The 23790-nt window shown below is 39.4% G+C and overlaps 1 protein-coding gene across 4 annotated transcripts; it reads right to left on the bottom strand.

The window, feature by feature from the left end:
• Nucleotides 1–164: 164 nt before the first annotated feature.
• On the bottom strand, nucleotides 165–21360 carry LOC127803365 (cystathionine gamma-synthase 1, chloroplastic-like). 4 transcript variants are annotated; one of them, XM_052339531.1, is made up of 11 exons: nucleotides 20766–21360; nucleotides 20351–20454; nucleotides 19508–19581; nucleotides 19255–19423; nucleotides 17854–17913; nucleotides 17549–17752; nucleotides 17356–17442; nucleotides 17157–17264; nucleotides 15586–15681; nucleotides 687–805; nucleotides 165–323 (listed from the first exon to the last, which is right to left on the bottom strand). In XM_052339531.1, the coding sequence occupies exons 1-11, from the start codon at nucleotides 21235–21237 to the stop codon at nucleotides 200–202; spliced, it is 1617 nt and encodes a 538-aa protein (XP_052195491.1). In that variant the 5' UTR covers nucleotides 21238–21360; the 3' UTR covers nucleotides 165–199. The 4 variants fall into 4 exon arrangements, with proteins under 4 accessions (XP_052195491.1, XP_052195492.1, XP_052195490.1 ...); XM_052339532.1 differs by lacking the exon at nucleotides 15586–15681 and adding an exon at nucleotides 920–1015; XM_052339530.1 differs by lacking the exons at nucleotides 165–323; nucleotides 687–805 and adding exons at nucleotides 14677–15036; nucleotides 15353–15471 and having other exon boundaries at nucleotides 20766–21358.
• Nucleotides 21361–23790: the final 2430 nt, after the last annotated feature.

Here is a 23790-nt window from a genome sequence, read left to right as displayed (position 1 = left end):
AGCCGGCATTACTCGTGAACACTACTACATATACAATGACTGTCTCAATAATCATGAGAACATAAAAGTTTATTCGCAGGACATGATCATTTTATCCGATGATCCTTCCATGAAGCACAAGCAAACACCCCCCCCCCCCCCCCCCCCCCCAAAAAAAAAAAAAAAAGAAAAGAAAGCTGAGGTGGTAAGGTAAAACGCTCTATATGATTTCCAGAGCTTGCAGAATATCAGTCTTCAAGTCTTCAAAATCTTCAATTCCAAAGCTGAACCTAACCAAATTGTCCACGATCCCATACTTGGCCCTATCTGATTGGCTTAGATCCCTGCGTCCGTCCAAGTCCAACAGTAATGACATCATCATCATCATCAACATTAACAAATTGGATGATGGATCAGCATGTTAGACAATAATCACCTTTACCATTGTTGTCTTCTGTCTGTGGATTGTCTTGTCTACAGATGGTTTTCATCCATATATATATATATGTACTTCATCATCTTATTTTTATCCTTGTCTTCCAAAAATTTTACTAAGGATAAGGTTATAAGAAATTTAAAATAGTTGTACCCACCCTAAACTAATGCCATATTTCAGCAAGGAAAAACAGAAAACTAATGACACAAAATTAGAATGGATATATATATATATTTGACAACTCTACAATCAGGGGAAGTAAAGAGAGTACCAGTAAGACATTATAGCTGGCTGAACCACAATGCTCTCACAGCCTCCGAAGGAAGGAGCAATATATGGAATTTTCAATGCATCAACAAACTTTGCTGTCCCCAGCAAGTCTCCATCAACCTGAAATGAATGAAACATAGCCTTTAAGAAATCCAAAATAGCCAAATATGCAATCAACATAAAGAAATTATATATAAAGAACTACTACCGGTGCATCAATCAGTTAATACTGACCTCAAAACTGACCACACCACCAAAGCCAGTCATTTGTTGCTTGGCAATGTGATGCTCTGGATGACTTCGCAAGCCTGGATAATAGACCCGTTTCACCTGTGAATGTGTTCAGTCAGATGGTAAAACTGATGATGCAATGAAAAATAAACCAACTTTATCCCCAACTGTCTTTCCAAAAACCGGATGAAATTGTAATTGTGGAAAAATATGACAATTATTCTCATTGAATCCCTAGACACAAATATACACGTAGGATGCCCACCTAAGTGTGAAAACAAATCTCTTAATTGGGTTATCTCCTATTTACAGTAACAACATAGATATAATCACATCATAATTATAATTTTTAAATTTATAGAATATTAACCAATTACACATATAATTAAAGTCTTAATTCACAATAGTAATGACGGTGAGACATAATAAAAATGATAATTGTTACTCAAAAAAAATGGGAGGAGAAAAAAAGCTAGCAGAAGATGGTTTCCTACTTGAGCCACTTCCCTACGAAAGGAATGCTGTACTGGTCAAGCCCGCATGGGCAGTCCAATTAATCAAGAAAGAGGGCACAAAATGCTTTTCGTGAATCTTGAACCAATGCTGAACTGGTTATGTCGATTAGAAGTACACAAGTGCACAATTGTGTACTTGGGTATTTAGGGTCAAAGTGACAGTGACAGAAATAAGTCATGTGATGCGAATACTTAGCCAAATAGTAATGCTCAGCACCTCTGGTAGGAGTGTCCTCTATAGACAAGGCTCCCCCGCTAAGCACATATTAACAACGTATAAAACTTCAATTCCACTAAGTGAGATTCAACTAAATTTTAGCTCACCCACCATTTTTATCCGGCAACATACTAAGCTTTTATACTGTGTGAGGTCATGAATTCTACTACCTCATCAATCAATTTTATCTATGATTTTATTTTTTGTAAGGCGCTTATAGTTAATATCATACTTAACTATTTCTCACTGAGTTTTTTTTACTAAATCACTAGTCACCGGTTAAACTACAAGTTGACCACAAGTTAAATCAATTGATATTCATGAGTATTGTCGACGTTCAATTTCAATCGATTGTGATTCATTTTGGGCCGCGATAAGTGACTCTGAAAATGCCAAGAAGAAGAAAAATAAAGATCTCAGATATGAATAAATACCAACAATTTTTACGTGGTTCGGCTAGAACGATGCTTACTCCACGACCGTACTCTGATTATTCTTTTTGAATGACAGTGTCTGATTATTCTCCCTTGCCCCCTTATGGTATATCTGACTCTTATTTATATTGAGGGGCATTTACAATTTGGATAACATATAGAAATATAAAGATAATATAATGGAGGATGAACAGTTCTTATCATCTGTACAAAACTGGGAGTGGGATCCTCATTATGAGGAGCATGGGTTGTTGCAGATAAAGTAAATGGACCTTACCTCTGACTTCTAAGCAGCTTTGTCATATATGCGAGCTGGAGGTTTTAGGTCAGCGATTTGGATGGTCCAGCGAATTGAGGGTTTTACTGGGAACTCGTTAGTCGATCGCTGAGAGCTCTTTATGGGATTTACCGGAAGCTCGCACGAAGCTCGCTTTATGAGTTTCGGATTTCGATGGTGTATGGGCTTTCATTGACGAGGTCGCTTGGACATTCTAGGCTCCAGGCGATTGGGCCGCCCCATTGGGTTGAGTTTGCCCCTTAAGGAGTGATGTGGGAAATGCGTATAACACAAGCCCTCCAGCTAGCGGTGCGATCTTCGCACTAGGAGTTGACATGTGCCAGCTATTAACCCACCTCTTTGACTTTTGCCCAATTGCTTCAAATCTCGTCGTTTCACGCAGCACGCATTGTCTGCGGTGCATTTAGTGCGCACGTTCCCCATTACTGCGCATGATTATGTTTGTGGGACCCACAAGCTATCGTGCGGCTGCTGGATGTGGAGCATGCGGTAAGTTATTTTTTCGATTCGACGACTGTGATTGATCAGGCTAGAGGTATAAATAGTAGGAGGTGTCTCCATTTTCCCTCTTTCACGCTATTTCGAAATCCCTTCTTGCTTTTGTCTTCTCTCGAGGCTGCCGTCACTACCACGTTTTTAGACGCTGACCATTCCCATCCGGTGCTTGCTTTGAGTTTCCATACAGACGTCAGGTTCAGTGTTTGGTAAGTTTGCTGCAACTTTCTTTATTTTCTTTTTGTAAGGCCGTCTATCATCGGTTAGCCGTCAATGGTTTCTCTAGTCTTCCCGATTCTGTTAGTGTCGCTTCCATTTTTCGGGGAAGCGACTCGAATCGGTTGGTTCGGCATCTACTGAGCCTTCAGGCACAATGATCTCAGGATTAGTTTTCTATGGAATACCGGGCTTGCGGTCGCAGCCCTTCCGCCTTATGCGACACCCTGTTACAAAGCGCTCGTGTAACACCCCACTTTCTCGGGCTTTTTATACACTAGGACAATTCTGAAATAATAATTTTTTTCTATTTAAAATTACGAGTAAACCATAAAATTGCTCTTATCCATCCTAAAATTTTCATACATTTATTTCAAAAGAGAATCATCACATACATCAAATGCGAAAGTTAGAATCGAACCTGACATCTTAACATTAATCATAAATCAAATCTTACATCATCGTTTCTTGAACTTAATCCTCAATACAAGACTATTCATCAATGGAACATAAGTTCTCAACATAACTTAATACATAACATAAGTTATCAACTAACATTAACCCTAAATAGGGTTGTACATTATCATTCCTCAAACGTCAGTCATAAATCATATCTTACATCATGGACTTTCAAAACGTTCAGAGTATAAAGTAGCAGAACTTAAATACATGTGCTACATATCATACATTCCATTCACATTCATTTCAGATTCATTTCATCATGCACTTTGCTAAGTGCCATTTCATGCCTTATTCATCCTCGTTTCTGCTACAATTTCCATCTGGAACGTTTGAATATTCCAGGGGCAAAACCCAAGTTAGATGATGAATCATCTAAGTAAGCATTCATTTAAAAATTTGCATGCGTGAGTGCAAAATGCAACAATGTCCTTTCCACTTGGCCGTTTGAGCCAATAAGCCTTTAACAACTTTCATACCGGCCTGAGCCGACGTTGCTTATTCGTACTCTCAAACATATGCAATGCATGATGGATGGTAACGTTTATGTATGTATGCATCTCAACATAGCATGTCAATGCATCTACGTGAAAACACATCGAAACATAACATGTCAACATGCCAAAACATACTTTGAAGCATACATCATATCAACATATAGGCATATTATTTCAAACAATAGGGCACGTATTTAGAAAAATACCTTTCATAAATAAATTAAGTTTGAGAAAACTAGCTTGCTTTTGAAATCTGCTTAAGCCTTGAGAAATGTGCTTTTAACCTCAAGTGCGATTGTCTCAATTTACGTACATCATCTTGATTTGCATGTCAATCATCAAAATTCACATAAGTCACTTCAATTTAAATCTCAAAACACCCTAATCATCATATTTATTTAAATAAGTATTAAAACTTATTTTTTCATAATTTCTTGTATTTTCTTTATTTTTCTTCCTATTCATTCCTATTTTTCCTCAATAAATCCAAACTAAATATTTCTTAATTATTTTCTCAAATATTTCATTATGACAATACATAAAATAACATTTCTGAATTTTTAAAATTTTTTAAAAAATTTTACTTACCTTAACTTAACCGCTTAGTCTTTCTCGATATGCGCGTTTGACCTCGAAATGTGTGCCAAAACTATTTCTTTTTTTCTTTTACAAAAATCTCCAAAAAAATTAATAAAACTTCATTTCATATGTTTCGTGATTTTTTCCCACATCTCCTCTAATTGTTTTCTATTATTTTCTTTTTCTTTTCTTTTTTTCTTTTTCTTTCCTCCTCCTTCACTATTCACCTTTTTCTTCCTCTTCTCTCCCGCGACTGCCCCTGCAACTCTGCCATGCGCCTCGCACACCAACGTCGCCGCACCTCGCTGCCTTCTTCCCGTCGCCGGCCATCTCGTCCGTCCTTGCGCCACCGCGCATCCGCCCACTGCCGCCGATCGAGGCTGTGGCTGCTGCCTGCGGCCATGGCCGCACTTGGAGCTTGTTTATGCATCGATCAAACTTTTGGAGACGTAATATATGGGGTGTTTCACCCTTTTATCCCCCCGAACGAGGGTTACACTGAGAGCCTATTGGGATACTCTCAAATATAAGGTCAACTTTTCTCCCTCATTAGGTTTGGCGAGCAGTGGGGCTCGTCCCATATATTCCTTCAGCTATTGGAACGCGGACTCAAATTCTTCTGTCTATCTGAAGTCTTCTTCCTTTTTTAAGAGCTCTAAGAACGTGGCACATTTATCAGTTTCCTTAGAAATGAAACGACTCAAGGCCGCGATCTGTCCATTAAGGCTCTGTACCTCTTTCTTCCTTACGGGTGACCTCATGTTGAGCAAAGGCTTTATTTTGTCCGAATTGGCTTCGATGCCTCTGTTATTTACCATAAACCTCAGAAATTTTCCAGAGGCTACCCCAAAGGCGCACTTGAGTGGATTGAGGTTCATCTGATAACTCTTAAGGACTGCAAACATTTCTTTCAGATCGGAAACATGGTCTGCTATTTGCTTAGACTTTACTAGCAAGTCGTCAACGTATACTTCCATGGTTCTGCCGATCATAGCTTCAAACATCGTGTTGACCAGCCTTTGGTAGGTCGCACCAGTATTCTTCAACCCGAAAGGCATGACCTTATAATAATAAAGCCCGCTGTTGGTAATGAACGAGGTGTGCTCTTTGTCGGTGGGGTTCATGGGGATTTGATTGTAGCCCGAATAGGCATCCATGAAACTGAGGAATTGGTGACCAGCTGTTGTATCCATGAGCTGATCGATTTTTGGGAGAGGAAAGTTGTCCTTAGGGCAAGCCTTGTTCAGGTCGGTGAAGTCGACGCAGGTCCTCCATTTTCCTTTTTTTTTTTTACCAGGATCGGGTTAGCCACCCAGATCGGGTAATGGGCCTATTTAATAAACTTGTTTGCCAAGAGCTTGTCCACTTCTTCTTTGAGAGCGGTGTAACGCTCAGGAGTCATTGGCCTTCTCTTCTGGCGCATTGGCTTGTAGCTGGGATCTGCGTTAAGCATGTGCAACATGACCTCTGGGGCTATTCCTACCATGTCCTCATGGTTCCATGCGAATACATCGAGGTTAGCTTTAAGGAAATTGGTAAGTTGTGATTTTACCTCGGGGGCTAGATTTTTTCCTGGCTTGAGGTGTCTTTCTTCGTCCACCTCGCTGACTGAGATATCTTCGAGCTCTTCCACCGGACTGGTGGGCCTGTCACAGTCGACCTTGCGGGGATCCAGATCGTGATTATCGCCCTTTTGGTTGATCAGTCGTGGGCTATCTTTTGCGCTGACCTTTACTTTCTTTCCTTTCACCCCTATTTTTAGGGCATCTTCATAGCAACGTCTTGCGAGGTGTTGCTCGCCTTATACACACCCTACTCCATTGGGGGTCAGGAATTTGACTGTTAGCGATCTGGTTAAAGCGACCAGATCCAAGTCGTTCATTGTCGGCCTCCCGAGCACGACGTTATATGCTGAATGACAGTCTATAATTAGGAACTTTGCCAAAGTGGTGGCCTGTCGATTTGCATCCCTGACGGTAAAGGGAAGACTAATCCGACTGATAGGGATCACTGCATCACCAGTGAATCCATAGAGCAGTTCTAGGGACGAGCTCAATTGCTCTAGTCCCAAACCTATCTGATCGAAGCATGCTCTGTAGATTACATTTACCGAGTTGCCTGTGTCCACCATTATCCTCCGTACTTTGGAATTGTCGATCTGGGCTAGTATAACGAGCGCATCGTTGTGCGGCCAATTGACGTTTCTGGCCACTTCTTCCAAGAAGACAATCTTTTCCAGAATCAGATCACCCCTAGCTCGCTTTGCGGGAGCCAGCTGCTCGCCCGATCTTGCCAACAAGACATGGTAAGCTTCACGCACGTACTTCTCACGAGATTTGTGGGAAGATCTCGCGAGGTAATGTCCACCATGAATTGTGTAGATAGTTCGTATCGCCGGTGAACGCTCGTCATCGGAGGGAGGCGGTTGCTGGGTCGGTGGTTGGCTTGGTTGATTGGTTGGTCATATCACGTAATCCTTCAAACGACCCCTTCTAATCAGGTCCTCGATGGCATCCCTTAGGGCCCAGCATTCAGAGGTGTTGTGACCCACCTCGTTGTGATACGCACATAATTTTTCCTTATTTCTAAATTTGTTGGGAGTTCTCAGCAGGTTGGGCTTCCCGAACTCCTCTTTGCTTCTTTCCATGGCGAAGATACTTTATTAGGGGTCAAACAGGGCATAGTAGCTGTCAAAGTGTCGCGACCACGAAGGTCGTTCATCTCTCTCTGCCTTGTGAGCTTGCTTGAAGACTTCATTGTTTGAGCGCTCCGCCCGAGCTTCCCTTTCAGTGTCTTCGTTATTCCTTTTCTTATCCTGGTTGGAGCCCCCAGCTTTTTCTTTCGGTCCAATGGGTTTCTTTGACCCAAAGGCGTCTTCCCATCGGATCTCCTTGGAAGGTCGTTCATAGAATTCCCCCAAGTCTTTAACTGGGGTCCTATAGATGCTCTCATAGAGCTTCCCATCTTTTCGAAGGCCGACGGAGATCGCCGTCAGGATACTTTCATCGGAGGGATCCTCAATGTTGCTCATCTCGCGTCTGAATCTGACAATATAATCCCTCAAGGGTTCGTTTGCTTTTTGGAACACTATGGCGAGGTGACATGGTGGTGCGAGCTGCCTCTTTAGGGCCCTATATTGATTGAGGAATCTCTGTTGGCATTCCTCCCAGCTGCTGATTCTACGAGGCGGAAGGCTCATGAACCAAGCTCAGGGAATGTCACCCAAGATCGCCGGGAAGGCGAGGCATTTAGTCAGCTAGCTGGTTGTCTGCAAATCCATTTGTACGTTGTACGCATCCAGGTAATCGTAGGGGTCGTCGTCCCCATTATATTCTGGCATGCTCGGGACTTTAAATTTCAAGGGAGGGGTTCGAGTTCAACCTCTCTAGTGAACGGCGTCTTGTCCCCACGGCCATTATTCTGACTGCGGACTCCTTGTCGTTTTTCCAACTGCCGAACTCTTTGATATAATTCCTCCACAGTTGAGTCCGGGCCTGCTGATTACTGGGCCTGCGATCGCCTACTTCTTTTCTGATCTGGATAGTGGTGATTTGGGAAAGGATAGTTATCCCCGATATCCTCTTCTGCAGGCGGAGGTCTCTCTTCTAGTGGTTGGCGGATCTTTTGAGGCGAAACCGGTGGATCGTGGGTAGCTCGCGCTTAAGTTTGAGCCAGAATTCTGATCGCGTCAGTGAGCTGCATCACTGTATTTTCTAACGACTCCTGGCGTTGCTTCCAGTCCTGGATCGACCCTGTCCCAACGATTTGGATGGTGGGTTGAACAGGAAATCGCGGTGGTATGCTGGTGGCGTCTCTGGTTGGCGGTGGTAAAGGGATATTCGCTGTCGAAGCAACAGGCCCTCCATTTGGTGGACAATCTCGCGATCGATCGCGGTGATTTTTTGGTGGATCAATCGCTGCCTCAGAACTTCGAGTATTCCTTTCTCTTGCCATGGCTATCGATCAAAGCGACCTATTTCTTTAGCGTCAAAATGTCGACGTTCAATTTCAACCTATCGTGATTCGTTTTGGGCCACGGTGAGTGAGTCCGAAAATGCCAAGAAGAAGAAAAATAAATATCCCAGATATGAATAAACACCAGCAATTTTCACGTGGTTCGGCCAGAACAATGCCTACTCCACGACCGCACTCTGATTATTCTTTTTGAATGGCGGTGTCTGATTATTCTCCCTTGCCCTTTTATGGTATATCTGACTCTTATTTATATTGAGGGGCCTTTACAATTTGAATAACATATAGAAATATAAAGATGAAATAATGGGGGGACAAACAGTCCTTATCATCTGTACAAAATTGGGAATGGGATCCTCATTACGAGAAGCATAGGTTGTTGCAGATAAAGTAAATGGACTCTAGGTTTTAGGCCAGCGATCTGGATGGTCTAGCGAATTGAGGGTTTTACTAGAAGCTCGTTAGTCTATCGCTGAAAGCTCGTTAGGGGTTTTATCGGAAGTTCGCAAGGACCTCACTTTATGAGTTTCGAATTTCGATAGTGTATGGACTTTCTTTAACGAGATTGTTTGGACCTTCTAGGCTCTGAGTGATTGGATCGGCCCATTAAACTGAGTCTGACTCATAAAGAGTGATGCAAAAAATACGTATAACAAGTATCAAAGAGATGGAGGATACTCAATACATAGTCACATTAAGTTCATAAAATAATTCTAATGGCTTCAACAATGCCCAAACTTCCCCCATTAGCTAAACAATGCACTCAACCAACCAAAATTCTTGATTAAAAAAATACTAAATTCAAGGGTTCAATTTTCTGGCAGTTGAAACATAAAGTTGTGCTCATTAAACTAGCATAAGCTGAAGCCTAGAAATAAAGTCCCTTTGGAATTTGAATTTCAGGTGCGTGCGCATGCGATGATATCTACTCAAGTGGAAATATTTTCTGTCAGGTTGTTGATTGTATTTTACAAGGGTCTCAGCTTTTCAAAATATTAGGTGGTATTCGTTTTCTATTTGAGTTTTGAATTTTAAATTTATTTTTAATTTTATGTCGTAACTATCTATTTTGAGATTTTTAAAAATATATTTTTTTATTATTTTAAAAAATTGTTACTTAAAATAAAAAATTAGAAAATGGGTTTATTTTTAAATTAAAAAAAAATATTTATGATATTTTATTTAATGAAATTAATTATTAAATAATAAAATTACTAGCATACATCTTAACAATAATTTATATTAAATTATACACTTAATAATATACTATATGTTATCTTATATTTTTAATTATAATATACATATACTATATTTTTTAAATTTTAAATAAATATATAATTTTATTTTCAAAATTTAATAATAAAATTTTCTTTTTTTTCCTTTCTTTTTTTTCTCTTTTCATCTTCTCTGACGCCTTGCATCTTCTCCATCACTAGCGACCACCGCCGGCTAAAAATTCACACAATCAGAGCCTACCATTAGAAACTCCAATTTAATGATTGAATTTTCGTAGATCTAATTTTTAATTTTGAGCCACAAGTGAAAAATGCATTGTCAGTCGCCATCGGCCACCATGGCCAATGGTTTCTAGTGATCAAAGGCAAACACCTGACACTCAAGGGTCTATCAACCAACATATCCAAAAACTAGGAAGATTGAATGGTCAAATTTTCTTAGATCTAAGCTTAAACATTCGACCATACCCAACATTTGCCTATATATGCACTGTCAATCACCATCGGCTACCATGGCCGATGGTTTTAAGCAATCAGAGGCAACCACTTAACACCTAAGAGCCCATCAACTAATATATTCAAAAACTAGCAAGAGAAAGAAAAGAATAGATGAGAGATGAGGGAAAAAAAGAGAGAGGAGACAAAACCAGCAAGAGAGCGATGGGGGGTGATCGACGATGACTCGCACTGTTGGTGGTGGGCACGATCAATGACGGTGGCGGTCAACGGCCGAAGGAAGAGAAAAGAAGAGAAATGAGAGAGATGAGAAATGCTAGGTATGTGCAAGATTGGGAGGGGGGAGGTTGTGTGTTTTCCGCGTATTGGTTGTTTTCAGTGTGTTTTGACTAAAAATATTCAAAATAATAAAATGTTATTTTTTTGGGTTTTTTTTATAATTTTTTTATTTTTGAAAATAATAAAATAAATGTGTTTTTAATATTTTAAAAAATCAAAAACTTAAAACAAATAAAAAACGAGAAATAGAACACATTCTTAATATTTGTTAGTGATGGGATTAACATTAAATCTGATATCCACCGTGATGAAAGTACGACTAGAAGGGATACCACTTTACAACGTATGCAAACTACCAGAAATCATAGATCCTGATTCCACCCAGTCCTTTCTATACTTAATTTCCAGCATTTGCCAGTTGAAATATGCCCTTGTGAGTTATATGTACAGAATAATAGTCAATGAAAATTTTACAGATTTTGGAATATTTTGCCCCCAAAAGCAACGGCAATTGAGGCAGTTTTAAGTACCTTAGGATGTGCCCCTAAAATCTCGGCCATCCTCAATGCTGTTGAGTTCTGCTGCTGCACACGAAGATGCAGTGTCTTCATCCCTCGAATGATCAGATACGCGGCATTCTGAAAGTAGAAAAATAAGTTTGATTTATTACTTTAAGTAAGTAATTTGCACTTTTCATGGCGTCCAGTTCCTCCCCGAGTTTAGAGTTAGCTTGATGGGCTTCTAGCATATTTCTCTGAGCCAACTCTAGATCCTCGCGAGCTTGAGCCTTAGCCTCGTTGGCAAGTTTTGCTTCTTCTTGAGCCAGCTCAACTGATTTGGTGAGGATATATACACTATGCTCAAAATCTGCTAGTTTTGAAGAAAGCGACTCGAGCCCTAGAAGCCTTTCAACCTCGGACTCTAGAGAGATAATTCGGGTTCGGAACCCTAACTCTCTTCAGGCGATCAAATCTTGAAAACCTAAGAGGTTCTGAAGAACGGGGACAAAATGAGGATCAAGGCCTATTAGTGTGAAAAGAATTCAAAAGGAGAGGGCGGATGGAAGCAAGCTACCTTGAGAATCTCGGCATAATAATATGGTTTGCCCGCAGTAGGAGAAGTACTGCAAATAGCCAAAACTTCAATAGGAGCCTCGGCCGCCTCAGATGTGGAAGTCGCCTAAGACGAAGGAGGGAGAGAAGTCGACTATATTCTTCGCCGTTTCGTCTTTCGAGCTATTATCTTTCTTGCCGACAGAGCGGAAGCCCCCTCCAGCAAAGCTTCTCTTGTCAATTTTGGGCGCCCTTTTGGTGCCAGTGGCGTCAAAATCCGCTTGAAAACAGAAGGGATAAGAATGCTAGGAGGCATCGAGGGGGGCTTCGTACCTGCAAGAGGCCTGATCGCCTTGGGCCTACGCCCTAGCTGTCTCCATGGCTTGAGAGATGGTCTCAGTGTCCTCGCCGAAAGGGCTCTGCGTGGAGGTGGGGGCAAAAGCAATGGATTGTTGAATGGGAGGAGGATTTTTCCTATTCCCGGGGTAGGTCATCCTGTGGAAGGGTCTTTCAAACACGCTTCAGTGTTGTCCTTGGGAGCCTCTTGGAAGGTCTAAGGGTCCCCTTCCGCCATCTTCCTTGATCGAGACGAAGCCGAGGATTTTCTGTTTTTGGTGCTCTTCGGGGCTTGCTCGGGCAGTGCTGAGGGTCCACGACCTTGAGAAGGTTTAGGAGCCTTCTCGAAGTTCTTCTTGCTCTTGGAAGAAGCCGAGGGGCCATTCCTTTAAGGGAAGTCCAAGACCACCCCCTCAGTAACGGGAAAGTAAGTTATCTCCCAAAGATTTTCAACTGTGAAAGAAGTAACACTGAAGATTAACACATGATGGGGATGAAAAAATGAGGAAGAAAGTGAAGGGCAAGAGTTTACAGTTTTCACCGTCTAGGCCCGCCTCGGTAAGGGTTAGGTTAGAAAGCCATCCCTCTTCCCAGTTCTGGTTGATCTTCATGAGCCTGCCGGCTGGTTCTTTGATGTCTTCGATGTTCGGATGTCTGTGCTTGGTATCTAAAGTCCACCCATTGCACACGAACCAAATTTCTTGAGAGGAGTCGGACGATCGGGGACGGACGAAGATGAAGAGCTCTTTCCAGTCGTCTAAATCTTTCGATCCTCCGGATTGCATGAGTGTCGAGGCTTTGATTTCGAGTTCGGGGCGCTCTTTTATAGCAATGAGGCAACCTTCCTTTATAATTCCGAGGGAGATAGAGATCCAGCCCCCTAGGTCGCGATTGGTAGTAAAAAAGTAGTCAAAAAGATCTCCTGAAGGCTCTATTTTGCTGAAATAACAGATAATGATGAAGCCCATCAAGTACCGTCATCCGAAGGGAGAGAGCTGGGCTAGAACAATGGTAAGATATTGGAGTAAGGACATCACCCTACCTCGAGGAGGAAGGCAAAAGCCCCTATCAAAGGCGCATTTGTAAACACAGAGGCGACCAGAGACGGGGTGGCATGCTCGCAGATGGCTGTTGAACTCCACCTCCCACTCCATGGGGATGTTGTATCTCTCTTTGAACTGTTGACACTCCAATTCGTTCATCCATTGACAGGGAATGGAGGCGACCGGATGGTTCTCCCACTTGGCAAGCTCCACGCCGTTTGAGTTAAGTTTCCCTGACCTAGTAATCGCCATCACAGAAAAATGGGAGAAGGAGAAGGAAGAAGGTGCGAAGAAAAAGAGAACGATTGATAGCACAACAAGAGACTAAAAGTTGAGATGAGTCAGAAGAAAGAATGAACAGAAGAGTAAGAAACCCTATTTAAACCATAAGGGTAGAAAGCCAAATGGGCAAATAATGATGAGTAATAACTATCCAAAATTGGTGCGGCTCGAAAGACGAAAAGGTTTGCACAGCGCCTTGGGAAGAGGTATTGCCATCGGAACAAATCGGTACTTGTGCCCCCCAGACACGCACGAGAGAAAAAGACACCTCAACATTTCAGGCTCTAGAGACATTAACCCTCGGATGAAAAGGAGCTGAGCTTCGGAGAGTTCAGCACTCCTAGAGCCATTTGAGTCGAAGCGCTCAAGGAATGAGGGGGCAAGTGATGAGGGGAATACCTTCAGGTCCATAATTATTCCAATACCCCGGGTATGCAACCATTGACAGCAGTGCCACGTGTCTGCTAAAGAGGTACTTCACCGATGTTATCTTACTTGGGTCTAGGGAGGGACACGTGACAGATATGTATCACCACGCCAGTTGGCCTGATGCTCGGCGAGGAATTCTCCGAGTTTCTTGGGATCAATCATCCCGTCGAGGATCATGGAGACAGGGGCTCTCCCGAGCTTTTCGGAGGCGGTTACAATTACGGAATCCTTATCAATAAGATTCTGAGAACGGGAGGATAGAGATCCCGAATATCTCTCCAGAATCCTTATCTTAGCATGAGGATAAAAGAGAAGGAGCGTGAGGAGGTAAGGGATCAAACTTTTGATTTCTCGAGCATAGGGAGTAATTCTGAGGTTCTTAATGTGATAATCGAGCATAGGGAGTAATTCTGAGGTTCTTAATTTGATAATCTGACTTGATCGTCGGAGATAAACCGGGGGAGCTAGTCCCTGTCTCCATTGCAGGTATTCTAATAGAGGCAGAAGAAGGTGATCGACCACTGCATCATTAATTATGTAATTAAAGGCAATAATTGGTCTTAAATAATAATGAATGAAAAGAGGTTTTTACCAGCTTGGTTTGAAATTTTTGGAAAGATTTTCTAATTCCCCAAAATTTAGATATATATATATATATAGTGATAGTGCATGGGTTGTAAGTTGGTAACTAACTGTACGTAATTGTAATTGAGTATTGTACTGTATCGGTTAGGGCTAATGTAAGATTTATGATTTGGATAACAAAATCCTAATAAAAATATTTATTTATACGACATTAATCAAGCAAGCAGGACGCCACAGCAGGCAGGCAGGCAGGCAGTGTCTACTTCTTTGAACGCGGAATGAGACACGAAACCAACCGCAGTAAAGTCTACCATTAACGCCTCTGACTTCCATTTGCCTTCCCAGATAGATTTTGTTGTTTCGAAAAGGAACTCTTTATAATAGCAGAGAATCTAAATATTTTTCTCGCAACTTTTTCCTTCAAAAAAATTAAAAAGGTTTGACACAAATTCAGCCAGCATTGCTCATGAACACTACTACATATACAATGACTGGCTCAAGAATCATGAGAACATAAAAGTTTATTCGCAGGACAGGATCATTTCATCCGATGATCCTTCAATGAAGCAACCCCCCTCCAAAAAAAAAGTAAAAGAAAACTGAGGAGGTAAAACGCTCTATATGGTTTCCAGAGCCTGCAGAATATCAGTCTTCAAGTCTTCAAAATCTTCAATTCCAAAGCTGAACCTAACCAAATTGTCCATGATCCCATACTTGGCCCTATCTGACTGGCTTAGATCCCTGCGTCCAAGTCCAACAGTAATGATGACATCATCATCAACAATAACAAATTGGATGATGGATCAGCATGTTAGACTGTCTTGTCTACAGATGGTTTTCATCCATATATATATGTTCATCATCTTATTTTTATCCTTGTCTTCCAAAAATTTTCTTCCCAGGAATTCTTAACTAAGGATAAGGTTATAAGAAATTTATAGTAGTTGTACCCACCCTAAACTAATGGCATATTTCAGTAAGGAAAAACAGAAAACTAATGACACAAAAGAATGGACATATTTGCCAACTCTACAATCAGGGGAAGTAAAGAGAGTACCAGTAAGACATTATAGCTGGTTGATCCACAATGCTCTCACAGCCTCCGAAGGAAGGAGCAATATATGGAATTTTCAACGCATCAACAAACTTTGCTGTCCTCAGCAAGTCTCCATCAACCTGAAATGAATGAAACATAGCCTTTAAGAAATCCAAAATAGCCAAATATGCAATCAACATAAAGAAATTATATATAAAGAACTACTACCGGTGCATCAATCAGTTAATACTGACCTCAAAACTGACCACACCACCAAAACCAGTCATTTGTTGCTTGGCAATGTGATGCTCTGGATGACTTCGCAAGCCTGGATAATAGACCCGTTTCACCTGTGAATGTGTTCAGTCAGATGGTAAACTGATGATGCAATGAAAAATAAACCAACTTTATCCCTAACTGTCTTTCCAAAAACTGGATGAAATTGTAATTGTGGAAAAATATGGCAATTATTCTCATTGAACTGGTAGACACATATATACACAGGATGCCCACCTAACTATGGAAACAAATCTCCTAATTGGGTTATCTCTTATTTATAGTAACATAGATAAAATCACATCCTAATTACAGCTTTTAAATCTACAGAATATTGACCAATCACACATATAATGAAAACCTTGATTCAAGACAGTAATGACGGTGAGACATGATAACAATGATAATTGCTACTTGAAAATAAATGGGGTGAGAAAAAAAGCTAGCAGAAGATCATTTCCTACTTGTTCCACTTCCCTACGAAAGGGATGCTATAGTGGTCATGTCGATTAGAAGTGCACAATTGTGTACCCGCGTGTTCAGGGTCAAAGTGACAGTGACAGAAATAAGCATGTGATGCGAATGCTCAGCCAGATAGCAATGCTCAACTCCTCTACTAAGAGTGTCCCCAGTAGACAAGGCTCCTCCACTAAACACATCGATTAACAACATATAAAGCCTTAATTCCACTAAGTGGGGTCCACCTAAATTCTAGCTCACCCATCATCTCTATCCCACAACATACCAAGCCTTTATACTGTGTGAGGTCATGAATACTACCTCATCAATCAATTCTATCTATGAGTTTATCTTCTACAAAGACCTTACAGCTAATATCATACTTAATTGTTTCTCACCAAGTTTTTCTTAGTAAATCAACACCAGTCACCAGTTAAACTACAAGTTGACCACCAGTTAAATCAACTGATATTCATGAGTATCAAAGAGATAGAGGATACTGGATACCTTTTTACATTAAGTTCACAAAATAATTCCAATGGCTTCAACAATGCCCAAACTTCCCCCACTACCTAAAAAATGCACTCAACCAATCAAAATTCTTGATTAAAAAAATACTAAATTCAAGGGTTCAATTTTCTGGTAGTTGAAACATAAAGTTGTGCCGATTAAATTAGCATCAGCTGAAGCCTAGAAATAGAGTCCCTTTGGAATTTGTATTTCAGGCGTGTGAGCATGGGATGATATCTTTTCAAGTGGAAATATTTTCTGTCAGGTTGTTCATTGTATTTTACAAGCTTCTCAGCATTCCAAAATATTAATGTTTCCTCAGGATGGCATTAACATTAAATCTGATATCCACCCTGATGAAAGTACGACTAGAAGGGATACCACATTACAAGGTATGCGCAAACTGCCAGAAATCATAGATCCTGATTCCACCCAGTTATTTCTATACTTCATTTCCAGCATTTTCCAGTTGACATATCCCTTGTGAGTTATATGTACAGAATAATAGTCAATGAAAATTTTACAGATTTTGGAATATTTTGCCCCCAAAAGCAATGGCAATTGAGGCAGTTTTAAGTACCTTAGGATGTGCCTCTAAAATCTCGGCCATCCTCAATGCTGTTGAGTTCTGCTGCTGTACACGAAGATGCAGTGTCTTCATCCCTCGAATGATCAGATACGCGGCATTCTGATAGTAGAAAAATAAGTTTGATTTATTACTTGGAGGCCAAGTTCAAAATTCAAATTTAGAAACACTGAAAATGAAATGGATAACTTACAGGGTTAAGTGCACCACCCAGAACGTGATGAAAATTACGAACTACTGAAATTAATTCCTCAGAACCACTGATGTAACCTGCAAGGACCTACAACAAGACAGTGCCAAGTTAACACTTCACTCAAATGTATCTTATGAGTTAAAAAGGTCAGTAAATCCTCTAACTAACAAGATTTGCAAAGAAAGTAACACACATCATTATGTCCAGCAATGTACTTTGTTGCAGAGTGCAAAACAAGGTCAGCACCAAGGGAAAGTGCCTTCTGATTGAAAGGTGTTGCAAATGTTCCATCTATGCAGACAAGAGTTCCTTTATCATGGCAAAGTTTTGAAACTAATTTGATGTCAACACATCTCAGGAATGGATTGGTTGGAGACTCGGTGAAAAAGAGAGTAACCTGCATCAAATAATAATGCAAGTCAGTAAAACAAAGCCCAATACAGCTAAATATGATAATTAGGAGGTAATTAATAAATTAAAAACTTCTTCAATACCAACTTTATTTTTATCTAGAGCAGATTCAAGGGCTTCCACATCTGCAGGGTCAATGACAGTAGCCTGCATTTCAGTAATAAAGAAAATCAAGAAATTGAGCGCGTGTAAAAATTACTAAGCATAGAACAGCTAGACCTTAGGTGCAGCCAAAACACCACTAATTATCAGTGACAGGTTATCAACATCCATTAACCTGAAAATTTTTCAGTAATAACCTTAAAATTCAGCAACAAAAGAGGTACAAAAACTTATGTTGGAAAAACTGAAGGTAGAAAAGTAACAATACAATTATGATAAAAAATAATTAAGCTCGAGGCATGATGCCACTGTCCTAAAAGGTAGATTCCGCCACACACAATAATGATTATATCAAAAGCGGCTACCCCATGATACAACAATCTCTTACTAGCTACAGAGCAATAGTAGTACAAGGTAGCAGAAACAACAAAAGAAATAAAACCCAGCAAATGTTGATACAAAAGAGGAAGCAATACAAAGTATTAGAGAGGAAAAAGTAATGAATTGAATATATCTCAGAGTCTGGATGAGATGCTCTATTTATAGAGGAAAAGTGAGCAAAATTTCAACTTGCCATTTTCCAGTCGAAATTTCAGTAGTAAATTAAATTGAATTTGTCAGTGAGCAATTTCAACTTGCCAACCTCCAGCCGAAATTTCAATAGTAACCACAAAGTTTAATTCGTGGAAGAAGGTGCTGGAGAATGGTGGAAGAAGGAAAGGGAGGGCTTCTAGAGAAAGGTGGATGACCAATTTCACAAGCCCTCCCTTTCCTTCTTTCTCCAGAAGCCCTCCCTTTCCCTCTTCCACCTTTCTCCATCACCCTCTTCCACAAATTAAGCTTTGTGGTTACTACTGAAATTTCGGCTGGAAGTTGGAAAGTTGAAATTGCTCGCTAACAAATTCAATTTCATTTACTATTGAAATTTCGGCTAGAAAATGGCAAGTTGAAATTTTGCTCACTTTTCCTCTATAAATAGAGCATCTCATCCAGACTCTGAGATATCTTCAATTCATTACTTTTTTCTCTCTAATACTTTGTATTGCTTACTCTTTTGTATCAACATTTGCTGGGTTTTATTTCTTTTTGTTGTTCCTGCTACCTTGTACTACTATTGCTTTGTAGCTAGTAATACAAGAAGAGATTGTTGTATCCTGACGGTAGCCGCTTTTGATGTAATCATTATTGTGTGTGGCGGAATCTACCTTTTAGAACAGTGACATCACGCCTCAAGTTGAATTATTTTTTATCATCATTGTATTGTTACTCTTCTACCTTCAATTTTTCCAACATGTTTTTATCCACCAAGTACTTTACAGATCTGAAATTGGTCCTCCACCTCATATGCAACACCATACCAACAACCCGAGAGGGGGAAAAACATACCTTGATCCCCATTTTGGGAAGGAAAGTTTCAATGAATATCCGAGTCTTCCTATAACAATCTGTTGTCGTTACAATATGCCCACCAGCAGGAACCAATGCCAACAACATGACAGTACTGGCACACATTCCTGATGCCATTAACAAAGTGGACTCAGCTCCTTCAAGTGCGCTGTTTCATTAGAAAGAACAAAGGCCTTAATATGTATTCATTTGCACAATTGCTACACTGAAAAAAGGAATTGAAAAGGAAGACCTTATCTTTTCCTCCAAAACTTCGGTTGTTGGGTTTCCATACCGACCGTATTCAAAGCTTTTGAGGCGTTTCTCCTACCACAAAGATCAAGGAACCACATCAGTTACCAGGTTAAATCCCAGCTTGCAAGCAGCATGCCTTGTTACCATCCATGTTAAATACCCAAACATAACTGATAAAGTGCCATTGCGCATGAATTGTGGCTTTATTATTTTATGTCAGCCAACCTCTTGAACGGAGTAGTTAGTTAAACATTTTAATTTCAGTGGTAATAATTTCTCCTAAAGCAAAGATTGAAGGACCAATTCAATTCACCAAGTTAAGCCCTGCTAGCGAGTATCATGCCAGTGTTTCCATATTAAACTTGCCAAACAAAGCTGATGAAGTGTCATTGCACATTAACTGTAGCATTGCTAATTTTACATCAGCGATCTTCTTGAATGGATTAGAAAGTAGACATGTTACCTTCAGAGGTAATAAGAAATATTTAATCACAGAGAAAGTTAGAAAACATGAAGTTCTATTTTGCTGCAGTGACTACTTTTCTTTGCAGAAGCTGAGCAACAAAGTATGACAAGTTGTCATTTAAAAGTTCAATTTTATTGTTTTTTTATTCTGTTTGATAAAATACTAAAGTTCATGATGATGTGTCCTATTTTGAGCCCCCCTTGCATAATGAAATTTTATACTAATAGTGCAACAATAACAACGTATCAAATCTTAATCCACTAGTTCAGTATGCACTAATAGTGCATGGGAATTAAATCCAACATCATCAAACTTTCAGCTGGTACAAGGAAGGACATTTAATGCTGAATTAGCAAATAGAATCATGGCATATACCTTATAATCAATGACCTCAGAAGTTTTCTTGAAGAAGTACGCAGACGTATTGACTACTGGGGTAGTTATTGCATCCGTAACTATACCGCGACCTAACCTTTCACCTGATCAGAACGAGAAAGGAAGCATCAATGAATGCCTAATCACAAGTTAATTAATCACAAATACTGCAGGGTAATCAGTCAGGAAGATGCAAAAGGCAAAATGAATCGATCTGGAAGGGTACCATTCACTGGCACCACCAAAAAAAGTGGACCTTTAAACAAGGAATCCTAATTGGTCATAAAAAATAAAAAATCACTAAAATCTTTCCCAGTATAATAGCGTAGACCCTTAAAGAACAGGATATAGGAAAGAAGATCAACTAAACGAATAAGAAAAACAGAAAATCTTCGAAGGATATACAGAGGCGCACCAGCATGAATAGCGACGCTCGCATCGGAGCTCAGAAATGAATATGTCTTCAAATTGTTTAAACCGTGGACCTGTACACTATTATCACTACAACAACTATTACCAACCACCACCACCTCCTCATCCCCCGTCGCAACCCCAAGCGGCGCGATGGCGGCGGCATCGACTGATTTAGTCGAGGCCGCCGGGGCAAAACCAGCCGCCTCCGGATTGTTGGACCACGAAGCCGCCACCACCTGAGCGACGCCGATGTTGCCGCAGTTCCTCCGAGCCTTGTTGCTCAGCTGCCTCTGGAAGTTGGGAGGAAACCTGAAGATCAGCGAAGATATGCCGCATGCAGCGAACGATCCGCGGCTCTCCCCAACCCTCACCTTGCGGGAGCTCTGATTCTCCGGGCGATGGAGGCCGGGGAAGTCGGGATCTGATCGGCACTCGAACGACGGGAAAACCCTAGCACAACCGGACACGGCCATTGCAAGGTCGTAATTTCAAGTTCCCTGTCCGTCTCCTCTTCGAATACAAGTGGAAAGAGAGAGGCTCTGAAAGGATCTCTCTGCTCTGGACTCGGAGACTGGGCGAGGAGAATTGGGGTGGCTTCCTCGTTTTTATTTTATAGGGACCAGATACCGGTGAGTCGGACCAGTAGCATCTAGTTGTCTTTAACCTCCGATTTAGGGTTCTAATCTTCTTGTTAACTATAGTTAGGTTAGCTTGCTGATTTCGTGAGAATTATTTATTAAATTTATTTATAAATATAACATTTTCCAACAATAAAATAGCTGCAACACAACACAGCGTCCCGATCCCTTTGTTACCATCAAAATTTCTTAAAATAAATTTGCATTCAGATTTTATTCAAATTGTCAAAAGTAGAGTCAAAAATTGTGATTAACATAATAAAAACACAGTTGAACAAAGCAAGAAAAACAACCCAAACGAAGCCTTCTTAAGTTAGGGACTGGCCGACAAATAAACCTAAATGATCCGCTCATCTAATCAAAATTAAAGTGGGACCCTGACCACCATTTTGGGCAATAATCTGATATATTAGTTTCCTTTTAATAGGATGATGATGATGGTTGATATTTGATGACAACTCGTAAGTGAAAGATGTCAAATGCATAGTCAGACCCCGTTGTTGCCACTAACATCTTATCTTATTTATAAACATACTATGATAAAACTATAAATTATAATTTCTCTACCCATCAATTTATTATCTATCATTATATATATATATATATATATATCCTCAACCAGTCATTTTTTGCGTAATTTTGTAGTAAAAATACCACCAAAATAATGCAATAATGATAATTTTGAAATTTTAATATGATTTTTTTGTTTGAAAAAAAAACAAAAATTATTATTATTATTATTATCATAAACTAGTAAACTTGTAAGGCCCTTTAATTTTTACAAAGTTGGTGGGCCCATCGTGAAGGAAAATCCTTTTACGTAGTTGATGACAATTGGCCACAAAAAGCGTGAAAGGCATTGAAATTGACGGGAGACTAACCTTACTTAATTAGCTAATATGACTAATTAGATACCGCGTTATTCACTCTGCTGCTGTTTGGAACGGTAATATTTATTAATTAAGATATATAAAATATTTTAAATTTTTATTATTTTTAATTTATTAATTAAATTTATCTTATCAGAATCAGGTAACTTTTTATTTATTATTTTTTAAATATGTTTATCTTTCTCCTTCTAGATAAACATATCTTGAATCTTACATATAAGAAAAAAAATGATGCATATGTTTTTCAATGTATTTTAAAAAATTTAACAAATAATTTGATAAAAATCTTTTAATGCTTCTCACCCTTATTTTGACTATTTTATATTTTAGTCTGAAAATTATTTCAATTTTATTTTAATATAACTTTATCTTAATTATTTTAACAAATACTATCTAAGTAAGCAAAAATGTTTTTTATTCTATTTGTTAATTTTATCTGATAATCTTTAAAAAAAAAAAAATCAGGTGACTTCTTATAATTTTTTAGATAAATTTCTCTTTTTTTTTTCAAATAAATTTATCTTAAACTTGAAAAATAAGAAAAAAATGACCTATATATTCCTAATACATTCAAAAAAATTTAACAAACAAATAAAAATCTTAAAATATTTTTCACTTTTATCTTAATTATTATATATCTTAATTTAAAAAATTTTTAAATTTTATTTTGATATACTCATATTAAACGGGCCTCTTCAAATCAAAGGTTAAATGGAGTGAAAAATTAATTTCTAATTTATAATCACAAACAAAGACGTTTTGTCTGTTTTGGTCTAGTAATATTGGGTTATCATTGACCGTGTGTAAGATATTAAAAATTAGACTTGGTCCTACCTAAGCCAACAGATAGTGACAAGATTTGGGTTGGTGGAAGGAAAGGAGCCATATTTGAATCTAGTGGTCCATTGCAGTGATTGGCTTAGGGGAAATATGGTCATCAATTTACAATCATCCAGCTATATGTAGTAGTCCAGTACTGAAGGAAAATATACGAAGGACGATGGACCCATTTTCTCCTTTGAATTTGAATATGCTGTCTCGCCTGGTCCAATTTACAAAATATTCCTACTAACCCCTCCCTCCTCTTTCTTCTGCTTTATACTGTTTTGATCATAGTCATAAATTACGGGTCAATAAGGGAATGATGTTGAAATGGGTGGCTGCTGACACAATTTGCAGAATAAACAACGACCGGACCATCCCAAGTTGATGCCATTCAAAGAACCAATGATTCTTGTTTCTTAATTGAATGTTAATTCTTAAAGAAATAGTTACGATTCAAAAACACCACAAAACCAAACACGGCCTAAAGATGTTGTGTTCTGTTGTTATTGAATGGAGTTGGGATCATGTTATTTTAAGGCATCTTTGTGGAGTTAGATATATAGTGATGAATAATTATGGGATTTGATCATGTATTTACAGAAAGATTAGCAACTGAACTGTCCATACAATGGTGTGTGAGTGTAAATGCTTTATGAGATGAGAAAGAGTAGAC

The sequence above is a fragment of the Diospyros lotus genome, chromosome 6 (genome assembly GCF_014633365.1).
Source record: "Diospyros lotus cultivar Yz01 chromosome 6, ASM1463336v1, whole genome shotgun sequence".
NCBI lineage: Eukaryota > Viridiplantae > Streptophyta > Magnoliopsida > Ericales > Ebenaceae > Diospyros > Diospyros lotus.
Note: the sequence above shows the minus strand (reverse complement) of the source record. Positions and strands in the feature narration are given on the sequence as shown.

Coding starts and splice junctions, on each gene's coding strand:
- LOC127803365 (XM_052339531.1), bottom strand. CDS start 21,237: ATGGCCGTGTCCGGTTGTGCTAGGGTTTTCCCGTCGTTCGAGTGCCGA. Junction 17,753..17,853: donor CTGCTCTAGATAAAAATAAA/GTTGGTATTGAA, acceptor TATTTGATGCAG/GTTACTCTCTTTTTCACCGA. Junction 17,443..17,548: donor ACATTGCTGGACATAATGAT/GTGTGTTACTTT, acceptor GTCTTGTTGTAG/GTCCTTGCAGGTTACATCAG.